The sequence below is a fragment of the Sclerotinia sclerotiorum genome, genomic scaffold (assembly GCF_000146945.2).
Source record: "Sclerotinia sclerotiorum 1980 UF-70 scaffold_1 genomic scaffold, whole genome shotgun sequence".
NCBI lineage: Eukaryota > Fungi > Ascomycota > Leotiomycetes > Helotiales > Sclerotiniaceae > Sclerotinia > Sclerotinia sclerotiorum.
The window spans coordinates 2,534,442-2,550,496 of NW_001820835.1; the positions used below are offsets into that span (position 1 = coordinate 2,534,442).

At 41.8% G+C, this 16,055-nt stretch overlaps 6 protein-coding genes across 6 annotated transcripts; 4 read left to right on the top strand and 2 right to left on the bottom strand.

Moving 5' to 3' along the window:
• Positions 1-883: 883 nt before the first annotated feature.
• Positions 884-2,487, top strand: SS1G_00983 (hypothetical protein; the record flags this gene model as incomplete). The annotated part of the gene is made up of 3 exons (XM_001598844.1): positions 884-1,229; positions 1,398-1,463; positions 1,553-2,487. 3 exons carry the CDS (start codon positions 884-886, stop codon positions 2,485-2,487), a joined length of 1,347 nt encoding a protein of 448 aa, XP_001598894.1.
• A 1,554-nt stretch (positions 2,488-4,041) lies between these two features.
• On the top strand, positions 4,042-5,482 carry SS1G_00984 (hypothetical protein; the record flags this gene model as incomplete). The annotated part of the gene is made up of 5 exons (XM_001598845.1): positions 4,042-4,071; positions 4,114-4,300; positions 4,641-4,936; positions 5,199-5,315; positions 5,456-5,482. 5 exons carry the CDS (start codon positions 4,042-4,044, stop codon positions 5,480-5,482), a joined length of 657 nt encoding a protein of 218 aa, XP_001598895.1.
• Positions 5,483-5,845: 363 nt separating this feature from the next.
• Positions 5,846-6,940, top strand: SS1G_00985 (hypothetical protein; the record flags this gene model as incomplete). Its single annotated transcript, XM_001598846.1, has 3 exons — positions 5,846-6,027; positions 6,495-6,565; positions 6,846-6,940. 3 exons carry the CDS (start codon positions 5,846-5,848, stop codon positions 6,938-6,940), a joined length of 348 nt encoding a protein of 115 aa, XP_001598896.1.
• Positions 6,941-7,412: 472 nt separating this feature from the next.
• Positions 7,413-10,451, bottom strand: SS1G_00986 (hypothetical protein; the record flags this gene model as incomplete). The annotated part of the gene is made up of 7 exons (XM_001598847.1): positions 7,413-7,820; positions 7,882-7,921; positions 8,097-8,389; positions 8,449-8,595; positions 8,864-9,128; positions 9,540-9,569; positions 9,952-10,451. 7 exons carry the CDS (start codon positions 10,449-10,451, stop codon positions 7,413-7,415), a joined length of 1,683 nt encoding a protein of 560 aa, XP_001598897.1.
• A 3,062-nt stretch (positions 10,452-13,513) lies between these two features.
• SS1G_00987 (hypothetical protein) lies at positions 13,514-14,730 on the top strand (the record flags this gene model as incomplete). The annotated part of the gene is made up of 2 exons (XM_001598848.1): positions 13,514-14,026; positions 14,110-14,730. The coding sequence occupies 2 exons, from the start codon at positions 13,514-13,516 to the stop codon at positions 14,728-14,730; spliced, it is 1,134 nt and encodes a 377-aa protein (XP_001598898.1).
• A 275-nt stretch (positions 14,731-15,005) lies between these two features.
• On the bottom strand, positions 15,006-15,733 carry SS1G_00988 (hypothetical protein; the record flags this gene model as incomplete). Its single annotated transcript, XM_001598849.1, has 3 exons — positions 15,006-15,024; positions 15,072-15,325; positions 15,482-15,733. The coding sequence occupies 3 exons, from the start codon at positions 15,731-15,733 to the stop codon at positions 15,006-15,008; spliced, it is 525 nt and encodes a 174-aa protein (XP_001598899.1).
• Between the last annotated feature and the right edge of the window lie 322 nt (positions 15,734-16,055).

Genomic DNA, 16,055 nt, shown 5'->3' on the forward strand with positions numbered 1-16,055 from the left:
CAACAACATGCAAATTTGTACGAGAGTGTAGACCACCCAGTCGATCCTTTCAACACTAGCATCGGTTGGTTGGAAAAATGAAAATGAATCAGATACCCAAAGCAATGGTACTTTACTATTCGATAATGTCAAACGAAATGTATACCGGTTTACAGTAGCGGGGATGTACCATGATTTTTGATGGATCCCATCCCATGAGATCTGATGTACATCAACAAACATGAAGGGAGACCAGCTCGATGGAGCATAACGCAGCTCGATGTAGCTCGATGTCATACCTAAACAAAAGTGGTTTCAAATAATTCACCGTCATGTTGATTTCTTCCATGATGAAGTCGATAATCATCATTATAGAAATTATCCAAGGCTAAAAGAAAGCTCCACTTAGTGCAAGGGCCGAACACCGTTGAAATATACTTAGAGGAGTAGTTTAGCCCTTTAGTACAGAGACGGACTTATTTTATTCAAACTAAGAGCGTACTTCTTTGCTTCTTAAAGCTAAAAGCCAATCCGCATCAAAATCGTTTGTGAAAATCATTTTACTTTCGTCTAGATTTCTTCGTATGACTGCATCTAGAGTCTCTTCCCTCAATCATTCACTTCCTTCTTCACATTAACACTTCAACGGTGTACCATTATTGAATAAGATTTAAGTGCAAAAGATATTCAGCAATCTTAACCTTTCCAGGTCAACGTTTCAGGCCAAGATATAAGAAATAATTAAATTCACCCCCTTCCTGCCGCAATCAGACAAGCGCGCGGTCAACCGCAGATTCCCAATCCAACAAACAACGGGCGAAGCCATTCACCTTCACCTAGCCGAAAGTTAATCACCAAATTGCAGCCGGATCCCTACGCCAACCAATTTTATCTTACATTTAAAATGGCGCCCTCTTCCACTCTCAAACCTCCCGCACCTAGCAGACCCGGTATCCGCAGACTTTCAAGTATGACTACCAACGAAACAGAGGTTAAAGCCGGTGGACCCGTCGTCGTCGTTCCAGATAGAATGATGAGAGAACCTTTATCTCGAGGAACTTCCTACCAAGGAGGAAACTTTGCGGCCTCATTGGAAAACGCCAGAAATGAACTCAACTCTAAAAACCTTGAGGAGGAGGAAGAAACGGCTTCAAGTTCCGCGGATTCGCCATCAACTCCACTCACCCCTGCCGATATTCCCACTGCCGATTCTTTTGCCTTTGCTTTTGATATTGATGGCGTTCTCATTCGTGGGGGGCAGGCCAATTCCAGAAGCTATTGAGGCAATGAGAATGGCCTTTCAGAATGAATATGGAATGAGAGTGTATGCGGTTCACAGTGGATTTATAGAAAACATTGCTGACACGTCTCCTATAGTCCATACATTTTCCTGACAAACGGTGGTGGAAAGACTGAAGCGGAACGTTGTATTGATCTTTCCAGACAACTTGACATTGAAGTATCGCCTTCACAATTCATTTGTGGTATGTAAATACGAATCCACTAAAATTCTTCACTTGAAGATTCTTAGATGTTTGACTTGACTTCATGTTCGAAATACTAATTTCTTCAGGTCATACACCCATGAGAGAAATGGTAGAAAAGTACGAAACTGTTCTCGTCATTGGAGGTGAAGGAGAAAAGTGTAGGCAAGTTGCTGAAGGTTATGGTTTCCGTGATGTCATCACTCCAGGTGACATCATCAAACATAACGAACATACCACGCCTTTCCGCAAACTCACCTCGGAAGAATTGAAAAACTCTCGTGGCGGCCGTGACTATAGCAAGACTAAAATTGAAGCTATCTTCGTCTTCGCCGATAGTCGTGATTGGGCATCCGACGTTCAAATCATGCTTGATCTCGCCATGTCCAAGGGTGGATACATTGGTACTCTCTCCGAAACTTTCGATGAAGGGCCACCAATCTACTTCTCTCACAGCGATATTGTCTGGTCCGCTGCTCACGAAAATGTTCGTCTCGGTATGGGTGCTTTGAGGAAGATGACCGAAATGCTCTTTAAAGATCTCACCAAGGGCAAAGAACTCGAAACCATTGCTTTTGGAAAGCCTCAAATTGGAACCTTTGAATTTGCAACCAGACTATTGCAACAATGGCGCAAAGATGAACATCGCTGTAATCGTCCTCCCGAGACTGTTTACTTTGTCGGCGACACCCCAGAATCTGATATCAAGGGTACTAATCAATTCAACGAAAAGGCTAAAAATGAATGGTATTCCATCCTCGTACGAACAGGGGTTTTCCAAGAAGGTACCGAGCCAGCATATAAACCTAGAGTGACCGTGGATACCGTGCTGGACGCGGTCAAACATGGAATTGAGAGAGAATTCAACAAGAAAATGAAAGAGAATAACCCAAGAGGATTACCGCTTAATACCTTAAGCGGTCTGAGTCTTGATGGCAAACCAATTATTGCTAGACAACCAAAGATTCTAGAGTTATCCAGTCAAGTGGTCAGCGAAACTGGAACCCCAGAAGCTACTGATTGAAGAGTTGCCCCCTCCCGCCGTGTGGCTATCTCTAATATCTAAATGGACAATGAAAGGTTTCATTGCCTGCCTGCCCGGTACTTCTCGTTTTATCTATCTTTCTATCTATCTCTCATTCATTGATTGCGATTGATCTATACATATACGAAGAATTTTTTCAGGGGCTTCTTTTCACAGGTGTTATGTGTTATGTTATTTTGGGCGCGAGATGGTGATGGTTGGTCGGTTGATTGGATTTATGAATGATTGATTGGGTATTGGATGGTGTTTTGGGACGTTTTTGGGGGCGTTCATCAGATCCACAGTATCTAAAAGCGGTAGGAAATTTCTTTGGAGGGAGGTTTCAGCGGGAGATTTGGAAGAGGATGGGGTTGGTGGGAAGGTGGTTGGATAGGTGGATAAATTGATAATTTATCGATCGATAGCGTCGGAATAGTTAAATAACTGAATGGATGAATGAATGCACTTTATTTTCGAAAATATCTATTGTTCAATTTTTTCTTATTCTTGTTCTTATCCTTTCGTGGAGTGAAGTGAGTTAGCAGATGATTATATGATTGATTGATTCGTCGAGACTCTATACTTCTATCCCTCTCCTGTATAAGATCTTACAAGTGGAGTGAGTAGGTGGTATTCAAGTGTAATAAACTAGAAGTAGATGTAGATGTGTATCCATCGTCTATTTTGGGATTATTTTAGTATCAATTAATCAATTATTGTGAGTGTTGATTTCTGATTTTTGATTGTTTATATCATTGTCCGGAAATCAAACTTTGGTGTGTATGTATGTTTGTATCAGTTATGAATCTATTCGTGTTATTTTATCCATTTTCTCTATACAAACACTGTATTCCATATATTTTTGTGATACAGTGGCGGGAAGCAGATCTAAGTGGAAGGCTATGATGAGGATTTCCCAATCTGGATAGAATATCAAAATTGATTCCGTTCGTCATATTTCATGTTGTGTTTTCTGATACATAGCTTCGTGGATACTGGGGATGTGAAATGCCTATGCCTTTATTCTCAACTTGATAGATGTAAATTATATAGCACAGCTGCGCCGCGCTCTTCATATTGTTGTTTTCCATTAGGCTTGCTCAATTTTTCATAACAGTGTTGGATATTCAAAGCCACAATGTTGGGTAATGATTATTACCTAGGTACCTAGTTAAAAAGAGGTTTTGGTTATAACTTTGCCGCACTTCTGCTTCTGTTGGTATGCAAGACTACCATCATAGTTCACTCTGTTCATCTGAGTAAACGGGAAGTCAATACTTGATAAGCAAAAATTAGCATTAAAGGGATTGTGATCCATAAAGACACTTCACAAACAAATCTTTCGGCAATAGAAAATTTTAAAGTTGCTTTTTCTATCATCTTTGAATCCTCCTCAATTCCTACAAATCATGTGGTAACCATGGAGTAAAAGCCATCCCGAACGTCGCCCAGAAGACGCTGATTCTAAAACATATGACTACATCATAATCGGAGGTAAGATTACAATTTCCATACTTGTCTAATCTCCAGCCCACTTTATATCGCTTGACTAATATGTCCCCTACAAAGGAGGCACCGCAGGATGTGTATTAGCATCCCGACTGAGCGAAGATCTCAACGTTTCAGTCCCTCGTCCTTGAAAGTCGTCCCGCAAATGATACATGGCTATCTCGTAATCCTCTCATCAGCTCTGATCCCACCATCTCGGCCTTCGGCGCCACGAGGTGGAAATGCGAACCCATGAAGTACTGTGATGATCGTCGTAGTGGAGTAATTCGTGGTGAAGTACTGGGTGGTACCAGTAGGATCAATAGTATGATTTATACCCATGAGACAAAAACGGGTTATGATGCGTGGGCTCCTTTGGGTCATCCCGATTGTGGATCTTTAATAAGTTGTTGCCGTATTTTGTTAGGAGCGAGACGTCCCTTGATTATAAGAAATCAAGCTATCATGGAAATACTGGCGAGTAACTGTACACCTTGGATAGTCGTTCAATAATGACCGTGAATATTTGCTACAGGACCATGGATTACCCAAACGTTTACTTACTTCACCTGGTTATTTCCAGTGTATCGAGAGTTAGCTTCTTCTGAAACTTTTAACTGTAGTGATACATCTAACTGTCGCTAGTTTTATTGACTGTGCCAAAGTCATGGGATTTATTCCCGCCCCAGATTGCAATGCACGAGATGCTCCTCCTGAAGGAGTCGCTACACTCTCCCTTACTCTTAGTGAACGCAGAGAGCGGGTATCCAGTTTTGAAGCCTTCCTTTCCAAGGAAATTGCATTGGAAAGACAAAACCTCACGATTTGTACCAATACACTTGTTTCTCGGATTTTATTTAGGCATGACAAGGGGCTTCCGCGTACTGAAAAGGTACTCTTTAAGTCTATGGATCCAACATCTGACAGGATATTTTTGACGAAGGTTGACAAAGAAGTTATTGTATGCTCGGTGCTATAGGCTCACCGGAAGTCCCAATGCTGAGATTCGTTTCGTTCTTCAACAGTTTTCTTTTCCTTTGCAAAAAAAGAAAAGGAAAAAAAAAGAACTTACTTTTTGATTGCACAGTGGCATTGGACCTCGTGAGAGCCTGAAAGAACATGGTATTGAAGCGGTTCATGACCTGCCAGGAGTCGGATCTGAATTAGTATACTCCTATTTATTTCTACCCATGATGTATACTTACTAACATGCTTTGGTATAGACAGATCATATCAGTATTCCAGTCGCATGGGAGGTACCAGCAGCCAAATCCCTTACTTCCATGGCAATCCGCCCCTTCAGAATTGCACTCGAACTCTTGAAATATATCTTTTTCCGAGTGGGTCTTTTCAGCATCCCGGTTCAGACCTTAGCTCTCTATGTCCGCTCTCGAGTGATCAATAAAGACAGTACTGGGATTGTGCAAACGCTTCCGAAGTCTTCTGATCCTCAAATCCTGATCACTGATATTGAACTTAGACCACTTTCCACAAGTGCTATGGATAACTTCGACGAGCCGGAATTCAAAAATATTTTCTCAAAGACACCTATCTTCTGCATTCTTGCCACAACACCTCGCCCCAAATCCCGTGGAACAGTGCATCTAGCATCCAATAACCCACATGATAAATCAAAGTCGACTTTAGAATCTTGTCCGATGCTTCTGATTACAGTCTAGCTCGAAACGCCGTTCGTCTCTCACTTTCTATAGGAGATAGAATGAAAACTTCTGCTTTTCCACTTCTTCGAAATATCACCTTTCCTGCGGAAATCCAAGAACTGGATGTGAGGAGCAATAATACAGAGGAGCTGGATAAGTTTATCCGTCATAGAATAAGAACAACTTTTCACTATGCATCTACTTGTAGGATGGCACTTGAGAACGACCAAAACCCGGGAGTGGTGGATGATGAGTTGAGGGTTTATGGGGTTCAAGGATTGAGAGTTTACAATTGTGATACGAGTATTTTTCCGCAGATTGTGTCGGGACATTTGCAGGCGCCTGCGGTTATGGTGGCGGAAAAATGTGCGGATTTGATGATAAATCGGATGTGAATGATTTGCATCAATAGGAGGGAAGATTTAATCAGCCGTCTTTTCTTTGTTTAATATTCTGCTTGTCAATAAAGCATGCGTGCGATTTTTGTGGGCGGGTGGCTCGGTAGTTGTCTATTTGGGGAAAGGAATCTGTGCTGTCTGAAAGACTATTAGGATATTTCTAAAGTTGATCAAAAGCTTATTGAATCCGTAGTTCTCCAGTTTAGAACAACGGTATGGATAACTGGATATCCTATGCATATGAAACTTTTACCCGGGAGTATGAATACCTAACAAACACAAGGCATAATGCAAGAGCATTGATAAAATTCCTCTTTTCACGCGTACAGCCATAAATCTTTAAAATGACATCTTGACATGCACGTACACTCAACGCCCAATTCTCTTGTGGCAACTCGAAAGCACTTTTTTAAGTGCAGCATACCGAGCTTCACGCTCAGACTTATCTCCTCTATATCAGAGAAATTAAATCCTTCGATGACGGTTATGGCGTCGTAAATGTTCATTTGGAATTTGGGATAAAGGTAAATGGTGAGAGGTCCCTAATGTTTGATGAGATATAAAATAATGATGCGGTAGTGATAACACTAGCTATGGGAAATAAAATGCTGATTGTATAACCTTGCATTGGGGTAATGATGCGTTTCTTGACTGCAATTTGTGTAGGAGCTCAAGGAGGAAATTTTGAATTAGCGAGAGGTTAGGGGAGTCTATGTGTTACTTTTCTGAGACTTTTGTTTAATAGCATTGAAGTAAGATGACTCTGAAATTACGCTGTTATTAACTTGAGATGCTGATGCCGATGAAATAGGAGATGGAGATCATGGATCTGAAGATCGATCACCCCGTCGTAACGCAGTAGTCAAATTATTAGTAGTGGTTCCCCTGCCAATGATTTATGCATAGCGAGTCAACAGAGCAAGTTTGCCTTGAGAGATACTGCTTGATGGCCATTGTTAGGCTTACATCATTTCCTTATTGGCATGTTATGGTACAGATGCATTCGACCAAGAGGTAAGCGCAATCATAAATCATCTAGGAGGTTATAATCATACTGTCATTTAGAGAGAGGACCTTAGAGTGGGAAGAGTTTTTATATTACATTACTAATTAAATTTTAACTACAATACTCTACATTCTTCTTGAAACGCAGAATTTCTCCGTAAAGTTGGATATTCAAGGTATGTTGAATATTTCAAATAATTGAAATCATGTTTTAGCATGGAGCATGTTGAATCTCTCATGCAGTTTGCATTGCCCTAGCCCATTCATGCGGCACTGAACCTTGAGTACTTGAGTTTCCAATTATTTGGATCATGTAACTGATACCGATTAATCAAAATATTGGAACAGCATCAAGGTATCAGTCGAGGGTGCTTCAAACTCTATTAGTAGAGGCTCCAGCCATCACAGAAGAGGTGGGACTATGATTATATTGGTCTTTATCGCCCAAGTTCTCATATAATTTTGGCTCCTCAACATCCATTCTGAGAACATGTCTTCTAATAGGATAAGTAAATTGGGCCCACCCATATGCGGCGTGCTCTCTCGTAGGAACGTTGAAAACCTGGTCTAATTCTTCCAAGGTTTTATCTTTAGTCTCGGGGACGAAGAATAAAGCAAGAAAGAAGCCGACTATGTTAAATCCGGCATAAAAAGAGAAAGCTCCTTGAGCCTTGAAGGCTCTCAGCATCGATGGCCATGTGATTGCTAAGACAAAGGTGAAGAACCATGTTGTGGCAGTTGCTAAGGACATTCCGAGTGAACGAATGTGGAGAGGATAGGCCTAAGAAGTTGTTAGGATTATGTGATAGAACAAGATATATAAAATAGAGTAAATTTCTCACCTCCGCGGAGTAAGTAAAGGGCACAGGGCCGGCTCCGGGGCTATAAACTGTCAGTGATGTGATACGAGCTAAGAAGATTGTGTTGCGCGAGATCTTAGAGGCACAAGAAAATCTTCTTAAATATGCTCATTTTAATAAACTCACGCCTAATCCTTGAAGAATACAGAAATGTGCATCAAAGTGGTGGGGAGAAATGAATGGGCATAATTTCTTACCTGTAGGCTATACAGAAGAGATAGATACCTATAGCTACAACAGCAATACGTGCAGTTCCCTCTGGAATCAGGAAACTCCAACCAGTGAGGAACAAAAAGACAGACATGAGTGGAAATGTTAAGAGTAGAAGCCATCGTCGACCGAATTTGTCGATTGTTGTGGTGGCAGGAATAGCACCAAAGAAGTTAAGCGCGCCGAAACCCAAGGATGCACATAGAGCACTGACTTCCGAAAAGCCAGCATCAACGAAGATTACGCTGGAGTAGTACGCTATAACATTGATACCACAGAACTAACACACATATTAGCTGTTGTGGTCTATATTATATTGAAATAGGACAATTTGCTTACCTGCTGCATGAACATGGTAATCTCTGAAGCTACCATTGCCCTCCTGATACGAGGTACCGTGAAAAGTTGCTTGATCTGGCTTTGTCCATCACCCATGTTCTTCTCGGCTTCGAGGAGCATATGCATTTGGAAAATATCTCGTGCTGTCTGAACCCTAGTGTTTCTCAATCTGCACATGGCATGATATGCTTTCTGGTGTCTGCCTTTGCTCATATACCAGCGAGGCGACTCGGGGCAATAAAATACAAGAAAACTGTGTGAACGAAGTGAATGACTTCAATTCAATTACTACTGTAATAAAGAACTAAGCGAACGCGAAAGAGACTAGCTCTTTTAGTAAGTCTATATAAGACTTACTACTTTCAATATGTAGCTAGCTCTTTAGACAGAATACAATTAGACATACAGGACCTACGTAATCCGTGGGTGCTACGTCTTCCGTATCCTTCTCGTACCAACAAAAACAGACAAAGAGAGCAGGGACTCCGGCGGATCCCATCATTAATCTCCAATTAAGCCCATGGATATTAGGTGCTGTATCTGGGACGTAGTAGAAGGCTAGATCAAATGCAAAACCTAACATGATACCAAAGGCTGTGAAGACCTGCCATTGCATAGCCATGGCACCACGGATTGGAGCTGGAGATGTCTCACAAGCATATACAGGAACAGTGGCTGACCTAGGAGGAATTAGCGTCAAAATCTTTATGAGACTCCACTGTGGAGAAAAGAGGAGTATCCAATAGTCCGTAGCGGACATATCACGGAGATCCTTGGGTTCTTAATGAACTACTCTATTGATGAAAATCTTGAAAGAGGATTAAGCGCCTAGCTTTCTATGTAGGGACAAAGCTCTAGCTCGTGTAATAGAGAAGAAACCATGACTAGATACCTCCTATTCCTGTACCACTACATGCGCAGTCTAGTTCTGCATTTTCAATATTTGAAATAAAGAAAATACTCAAGAATGAATCCAGCATCTCAAGCAATCTGAATGCTGTAATTCAATCAGGAAAAGAGAGCTCGTGATAATAAGATTGTGGTCGGAACTATTGGAAACCCTGGGAGAAGAGAAGAATAAGAGTACGTACTTTGCACCGATACCTATTCCGAGCGCGAATCTAGCGATAAACATATGCCACCAGGTATTTGTAAATGCCTGCCAGAAGCATGTCAAGGCCGAAATCATACAAGTGACGAAGATGGTTCCTCGCCGTCCCCACTATAATGAAATCAGTATTGCAGATCAAAGAAGGATTTTGGAGGAGATGAGGAGCTGAAAATATATTGGGAAGCAAGAGAAAGGCGTATGTGGGACAAAAGGTGAATTTTGAGATTGGGGAATAGAATAAGGTAGTAAGAATGAAGAATTTAATTTATTAAGTTTACTTACCCATTTATTGAATGGAACGGTCAGCCAGCAACCAGCGATAGCACAACCGAGATATCTAACAATTTTGGACTAATGATTGCTTGAGGGACGGATATTAAATGAAGACTCACGGGGCACCATTGGTAATACCCAATAGCCACGGGTCCAAAGAGCTGTTTGGGTCATCAATTCCGAATAATCTGGCATAGAAAATTTGGGCTCCATTCACAACACTTTCATCTACTCCTTGAACAGCTGCGCACACCGAACAAAGCAGGATGACTTTTAAAAAAAGCATCGGCTGGGACCATTTATTTGTCTTCTCTTTATCAAGGAAATTGATTTCAGTGGCGGAAAGTTGAGCCCTAGCCCGTAGACTATCGGGATCTTTTGCAAGCAATGCTCCAGCCTTGAATGCGAAAATATCAATTGGATCATTGAGCGCATGAGTTCGAGCATAATTCTCTGCAAGGACCTCCAGATCATCCTCATTGTACGAAGCTAAAGGGTCGTTTAAATTTCTGTTTATGGTCGCATGCTGTCTGGCGTCAGTCGATTGCTCGACATGTCGAGGAGATGGCAAATCCTTTTCGGAGTGCATATTTCCGTCAAAGCCTATGGAGGAGGCCATAATGAAATGAGAAAAAGAAAAAGTTGAATGTAAGAAGGGATAGAAGTAAAGAGGGGAATGATACATATGTAGTACTTGTAAGAATTGTCAAGCTATAAACCTAGATGGTATGAGATACTTGAAGTAGGATGTTTTGAGTTTAGTGACAGACTACGTGCCTCCATAACCGCTTCATTGGTAATGCTTCCGGGCTATTTGACCAGAAGTGTAGTCACCAATGGTTAGAAGTTCGCTAACAAGTGAAGAGGGGGTGGAACGAGAGGTCACTAATGCTGGGGTTAATTCTTGCCTGCATTAAATAGCTAGCTTCTTGAATATCATTTCCGCTTGTAAAGTAGCTGGGTAGCATTAAAAATATATCCGCTTCTGAAATATAAGATGGTGATCTGTTATTGATCCCTGGAAAGAATAGATCGACGATGAAGAATTGGTACTTAGGATGAAAGTTCCATGGTTGTAACTTTGCTAGCCTCTTTGCTAGCCCTTTTCAACACCCGACTGACTACCAGCGCTAAACGAGGATTTAAACACTAATCATCATACTGCAAAGAATTCTTTACGAGTATGGTTATCGCTTTGTTGTTTGCCTGGGCTGGATGGTAAATGAAAATACTTAATCCATAGAACATCATATTTTTTTATCTGCCTGCTACTTGCTCCTGAACCCATCTATTATCATCAACATTCTGGCAGACGATAAAATTCAAAGAGGCTAAATTGGCCGTTATGTATCATCCTAAAGCTAAACTGGAGCACATATGTCATGAAGCGAGGACGATCATATTATGTAATCAACCAAGCAGTTCCTGGCTTAATCTTCCCCCGGACTGACCCCTCTATTACATAAACCAGTCGTACCAATGCTAATGGTGTATGGAGCAGCATACATTGAGCCTTGAGATCGTTTAGTGTTTAGGCTCTAAATACTTAGTAAGTAATGATATTCATCAGGTACTTTATCCAAGTTATAGCTCATCAAGATGTTGACACCTTGCGCTGATCTTCTGTAGATAAGTCCTCTCGATGTCTGTTTATTGATCATGCTAAAGAGCATAGGCAAGTGCCCAAGAAATTACTTGATGCCATCTCAATGTATCTTTGGCGTGCCGATACCGCATCATTGCTTTGGCATTGAACCTTATTTAATATTTATGATGATAAGAAATACATGACACCACTTTGCGAAGTTTCTGAAGTGCTGAGATGTGCACAAAATATATCAACTGTTTGGCTCGTTTTTCGATTGGACTTGACTCGTTCTCTCACATAATCTAGCCAGATCAACATAGGTTTGAAGGAGATACATGATACTAGCAGCATCTTCATGGGCTGATAATTTTTTAAAGATACTCTGATGGAGAAGAACAGCAAGCACATAAGTCAAGCAGTAGTTTTGCAAGCGAAACTTATCCACAAATTGATAATTATACCCGTCGCCGCGCTGATATCGTACTCTTGCCCAAGGTGCTATTTTACGATTCTGCATTCAGAATTCGTAGTTAGCGTTCTAAATTGGGCACAATTGATGAGATGCTAACCTGGACAAATTGAATTCACACTGATGAAGGGCCTCGATGGATACTAGCATTTATCAGACGATTTTCGACTCTAGAGATGGGCACTAGAGAGGGAGAGTTCATACTTTCCCTTGAACCTTGATGCCAACTTTTTCATGCTCCAATATTTAGGAACATTAACATTGAACTTTGCTCATTCCTCTTATGAAGTCCAGGTGAAAGTTCTATATTTGTCAAACTTTTCAAGGACTCAGAATGCTTTATTTCTACTACAACAGTAGTCGGCTCGGATTCATCAAGGTACCCAAGTGTCTATCTGGAAGTTTAAGGTTATTGGTCACTATTTCCGAATGAGAATTTCCTCTGCCAACTTCCTTTCGTTCGAGGTAATAGTACCAATGCCAAGGAATAAGTGGAGAGAAACACTGACCTCGATAATGGTTCGGTGTGCTCCTTTTACTAGTTTTTGTTCGGTGGAAATAGCTCCATTGAAGGAATTTGGAGAGTCAACAAACTAGTTATCTCTTCTCAGAATTTCCTAATATGGCTCTAATACAGGCTTTTGAAGCTGATCTCCTCAAAGCCCTCTGCTAGTTTGTCTGCAACTGCTTCTGTTGCTCTAAACGTGCGAGTGTTTAACCTAAAATCACTTGTTTGCGCAATAATGGAATGTTGTTAATATTTCAACGGTATGAGTATTGCAATTGGATTCAAATTAAAATAGCTGTCGTTGCCTAAATACAATTCTGACCATTGGGTACCCTGGAAATCACTGCTAGTATGCTACATCTATTAGTTGTCCTCCTTATGAGCATATAACCAAAGTAATTCCGCTTACTCCATGACTTTCACGATATTTTACTTATCGAGCCTTCGCTTCTTCCCCTTTCGCAAGCGATCTTCACCTTATAACACCAGATGTTAAATAGATTAGCAAAATGCACTTCGATTACATATTCAAGACAGATGTTACACCAGGAAACGAGAATATATTGAACTAGAAAGGTGTTTGTTGTTGGAAGAGGGAAAAGTTGAACCTATCATCCTAGATGATTGATGGAATGGAGGTATTTTGAGGAATTTCTTGGGGAGTGATTGGAAAGTGAAGGACCTGGATTGTTGAAACAAGAATGCAATTTTGAGAAAATATTATACTCCAGTACATGAAATTTGGAGATATAACATGCTTTTGGAGGTTTGGGGCTCAGAGCATGGGAGATGAAGAAACATTGCGCCAACTGTATTTCTAATCTTCAACAGATACCCATTTTCGACTTTTGATTGGATTTGGCCTGTAAAATTATCTCCATGATTACAAGACTATCAAAGTAATGAGTTCTACATGGGAAATTAAAGGAAATAAGAAGTAATAGACTTCCTTTCCAAACCATAGCCTCGCTGTCAGCCTTGTAGCCTCGCCTAAAGAATTTCCACTAGGCTGGCTCTCACAAAGAATATTGCACAGCATCTCCAGCAGCCCAACCATCTCACAACTTCTTCCCAATTTTCGAGATTGGTCGCTCTCAAGAAGTCTACTCTCTCAAAATGCCACCTTCTTCCACTCAACCCCTTCTCCTCTCGCCTTCGGAACTCTCTTACCTCCACACCTCACTATCTCTCAACCCTCCAATCCGCCCAGACGCCCGTACTTCTACTCAATTCCGACCCCTCATCGCAGAATGTGATGTTCTTCCTGGCACAAATGGCAGTGCGCGCATTTGTTTCGCAGATGGTACTGAAGCTATTGTGGGTGTGAAGTGTGAAGTTGAGAAATCGCGTCCGACTTATCAAGGTGCTGAATTCGGCACTTCGGAAAATGAGGATGATGAAGAAGAGGATGGAGATATGAGGGAAGCGATCGAAAAAGAGAAGTTGGAGAGGGAACAGAAGGGAGAAAGAGATTGGCTGGAGTTGAGCGTCGAGATTCCGGGGTTTAGGGATGATGATAGTATGCCTGTTTTTATGGCAGCTATGTTGAGCGAGGCATTGTTGGCAGATGCGGATTTTACGGGGAGATTATGGATTAATTCGAGGTTTCATTGGAAGATATATGTTGATGTGAGTTCGCTTTACTTATTCACATTTGAATCCTTACAGCACTTTTACACTTTTAATTTTTGTAAAAGCTAACAATATACTAGATTTTACTACTTTCACAACCACTATCCTACCCATTACCCCTCCTCTCGCTAACAACCCATCTCGCACTCCTATCCACTCGCCTCCCTCGTCTCAAATCCGAAGGCGATGAAGACCCTCTCTTCGACGATGATTGGGAAGCCTCCGTCTATTTGTATCCTCGAACACCACAGTCGACCAATTCCCGACCACCAATCACACTCCTCGTCATATCCGTAGGCGATAATATAATTTTCGACCCTAGCAAAGAGGAACTTACAGTTGCTGAAGCTGTATTAGCTATCACAATTGGAGAAAAAAGACGGAAGGACGGCGACGTGGATATGGATTCTAGTGTTGCGAGAGATTTGAGGTTATTGGCTGTGAGGACTGTGGATTTACCAGCTAGATTGACGACGCCTGGTGTACCGAATACGATGAACACTGCTACTGGAGGTGCGGCGGCTGAGACGACGGATCTAGCATCTACTCAGAGGGAGACAATGAAGGAAGGAGGCGTTTGGCAACCACCGAGAGGGGGAATTAAGAGGAAACTGGTTGCGACCATCATCGCAAAGGTCATGGAGCGCGGCGGCGTGGCAGAAGAGGTATTGGATGGATTAGAGAATGTGGAGCTGGCCTAGTTTCGTGATTTTACAAGGAATTTTCTACAATGATACCCTTCTTCACCCACATGTACAATATCTTGTCTCATATTGACTTAATGCTAGAGCAGCGTTCTAGCCCGATTTCAAAACAAATTGGTATCAAAATTTCCATCACCTCTCACCAAATTCCCAACCATTTCTTCCCCGAAAATTGTTTCTCATAGGCCACTTTCTTCTCCCCTTCCCCTCCCATCTCCCCTCCCATCTCCCCTAGGCTCCCCTCTGCTGTTCCGGCGATCTCGGCTTCCTTCTCATCTCCCAACTTGATACCTGGTCCCATAACCTCTTTATCAGTCTTAGCAGTCCAACCACCAAACCCTTGATCCTTATCCAATCCATGCGCCTTTCTATATGCAGCTCTTTTCGCAACATCCTCTACCTTATGCTTTCTCCTTTCCATTGTCTCCGCTGTCACATGCGCAGTATGCAGCTGTAAAACTTCATAACATGTTCTTGTAAATGCTATCGGATGGAGAAATAATAGCTGCCATTCTGGTAACATGTCTCCGAATGGAGAATCGCGCTTGAAGTTTGTTATCCAGACACCTCCTGCAAGAGTGGAGAGCGTGCCCTGCGATGTTGGGTTAGATTTAGGTTTTAAGGAAGAAGAAAACTAGGAAGAGGCGCGGAGAAGTACCAATGCTATCCATATGTGAATAGATTTATTATTGAGAAACCAATGCAAAAAAGTCCCTTCTGGCGGCATCATATTTGGATATTTTTTCACACTCTGTCTAGCTATCTCTTCGGCGCTCAATTGGGGACCTGGATACCGAGGAGGATCTTTGCGAATACGGGCAGGATGAGAAGGGGGATTGAATTTGGTGGGCTTCTCAAGAACGAGGGGTTTGCCAGACTGTTTGGATGTATTATTCTTAGATTTGGAGGAAGCATTGCGAATGGTCGTTTTGGTAGATAGAGACCAGAGGGGAGACCGGCGCGGTAGAAGAAATCTGGGTATGGTGCTTGGGGGAGGCATTGTGAATAATAGACAGCGATAAAACTTCTCTCGTCGTGCTTGTTGAAGTGAATAGATTCACAAAAGTTGATCAAAAAATGAAGCTTCTCACACATTCATTCACAATCCCTCCACAATACGTCAACCTACAAACCACTCTCAGGCAGATAAAAATTTCCAGAATTCCTCCGAAACATCCCGAGCTACGCCACACGACCTGACCATTTACCTTATTCCTATTGGGTGAGGACGTTCGGAAGTGTGGCTTGCCTATGACCTCGTCAATTTCGGGATCCAAAAAAATTAAGCTACTAGAGATGTCTTATGCGGAACGTACATATAC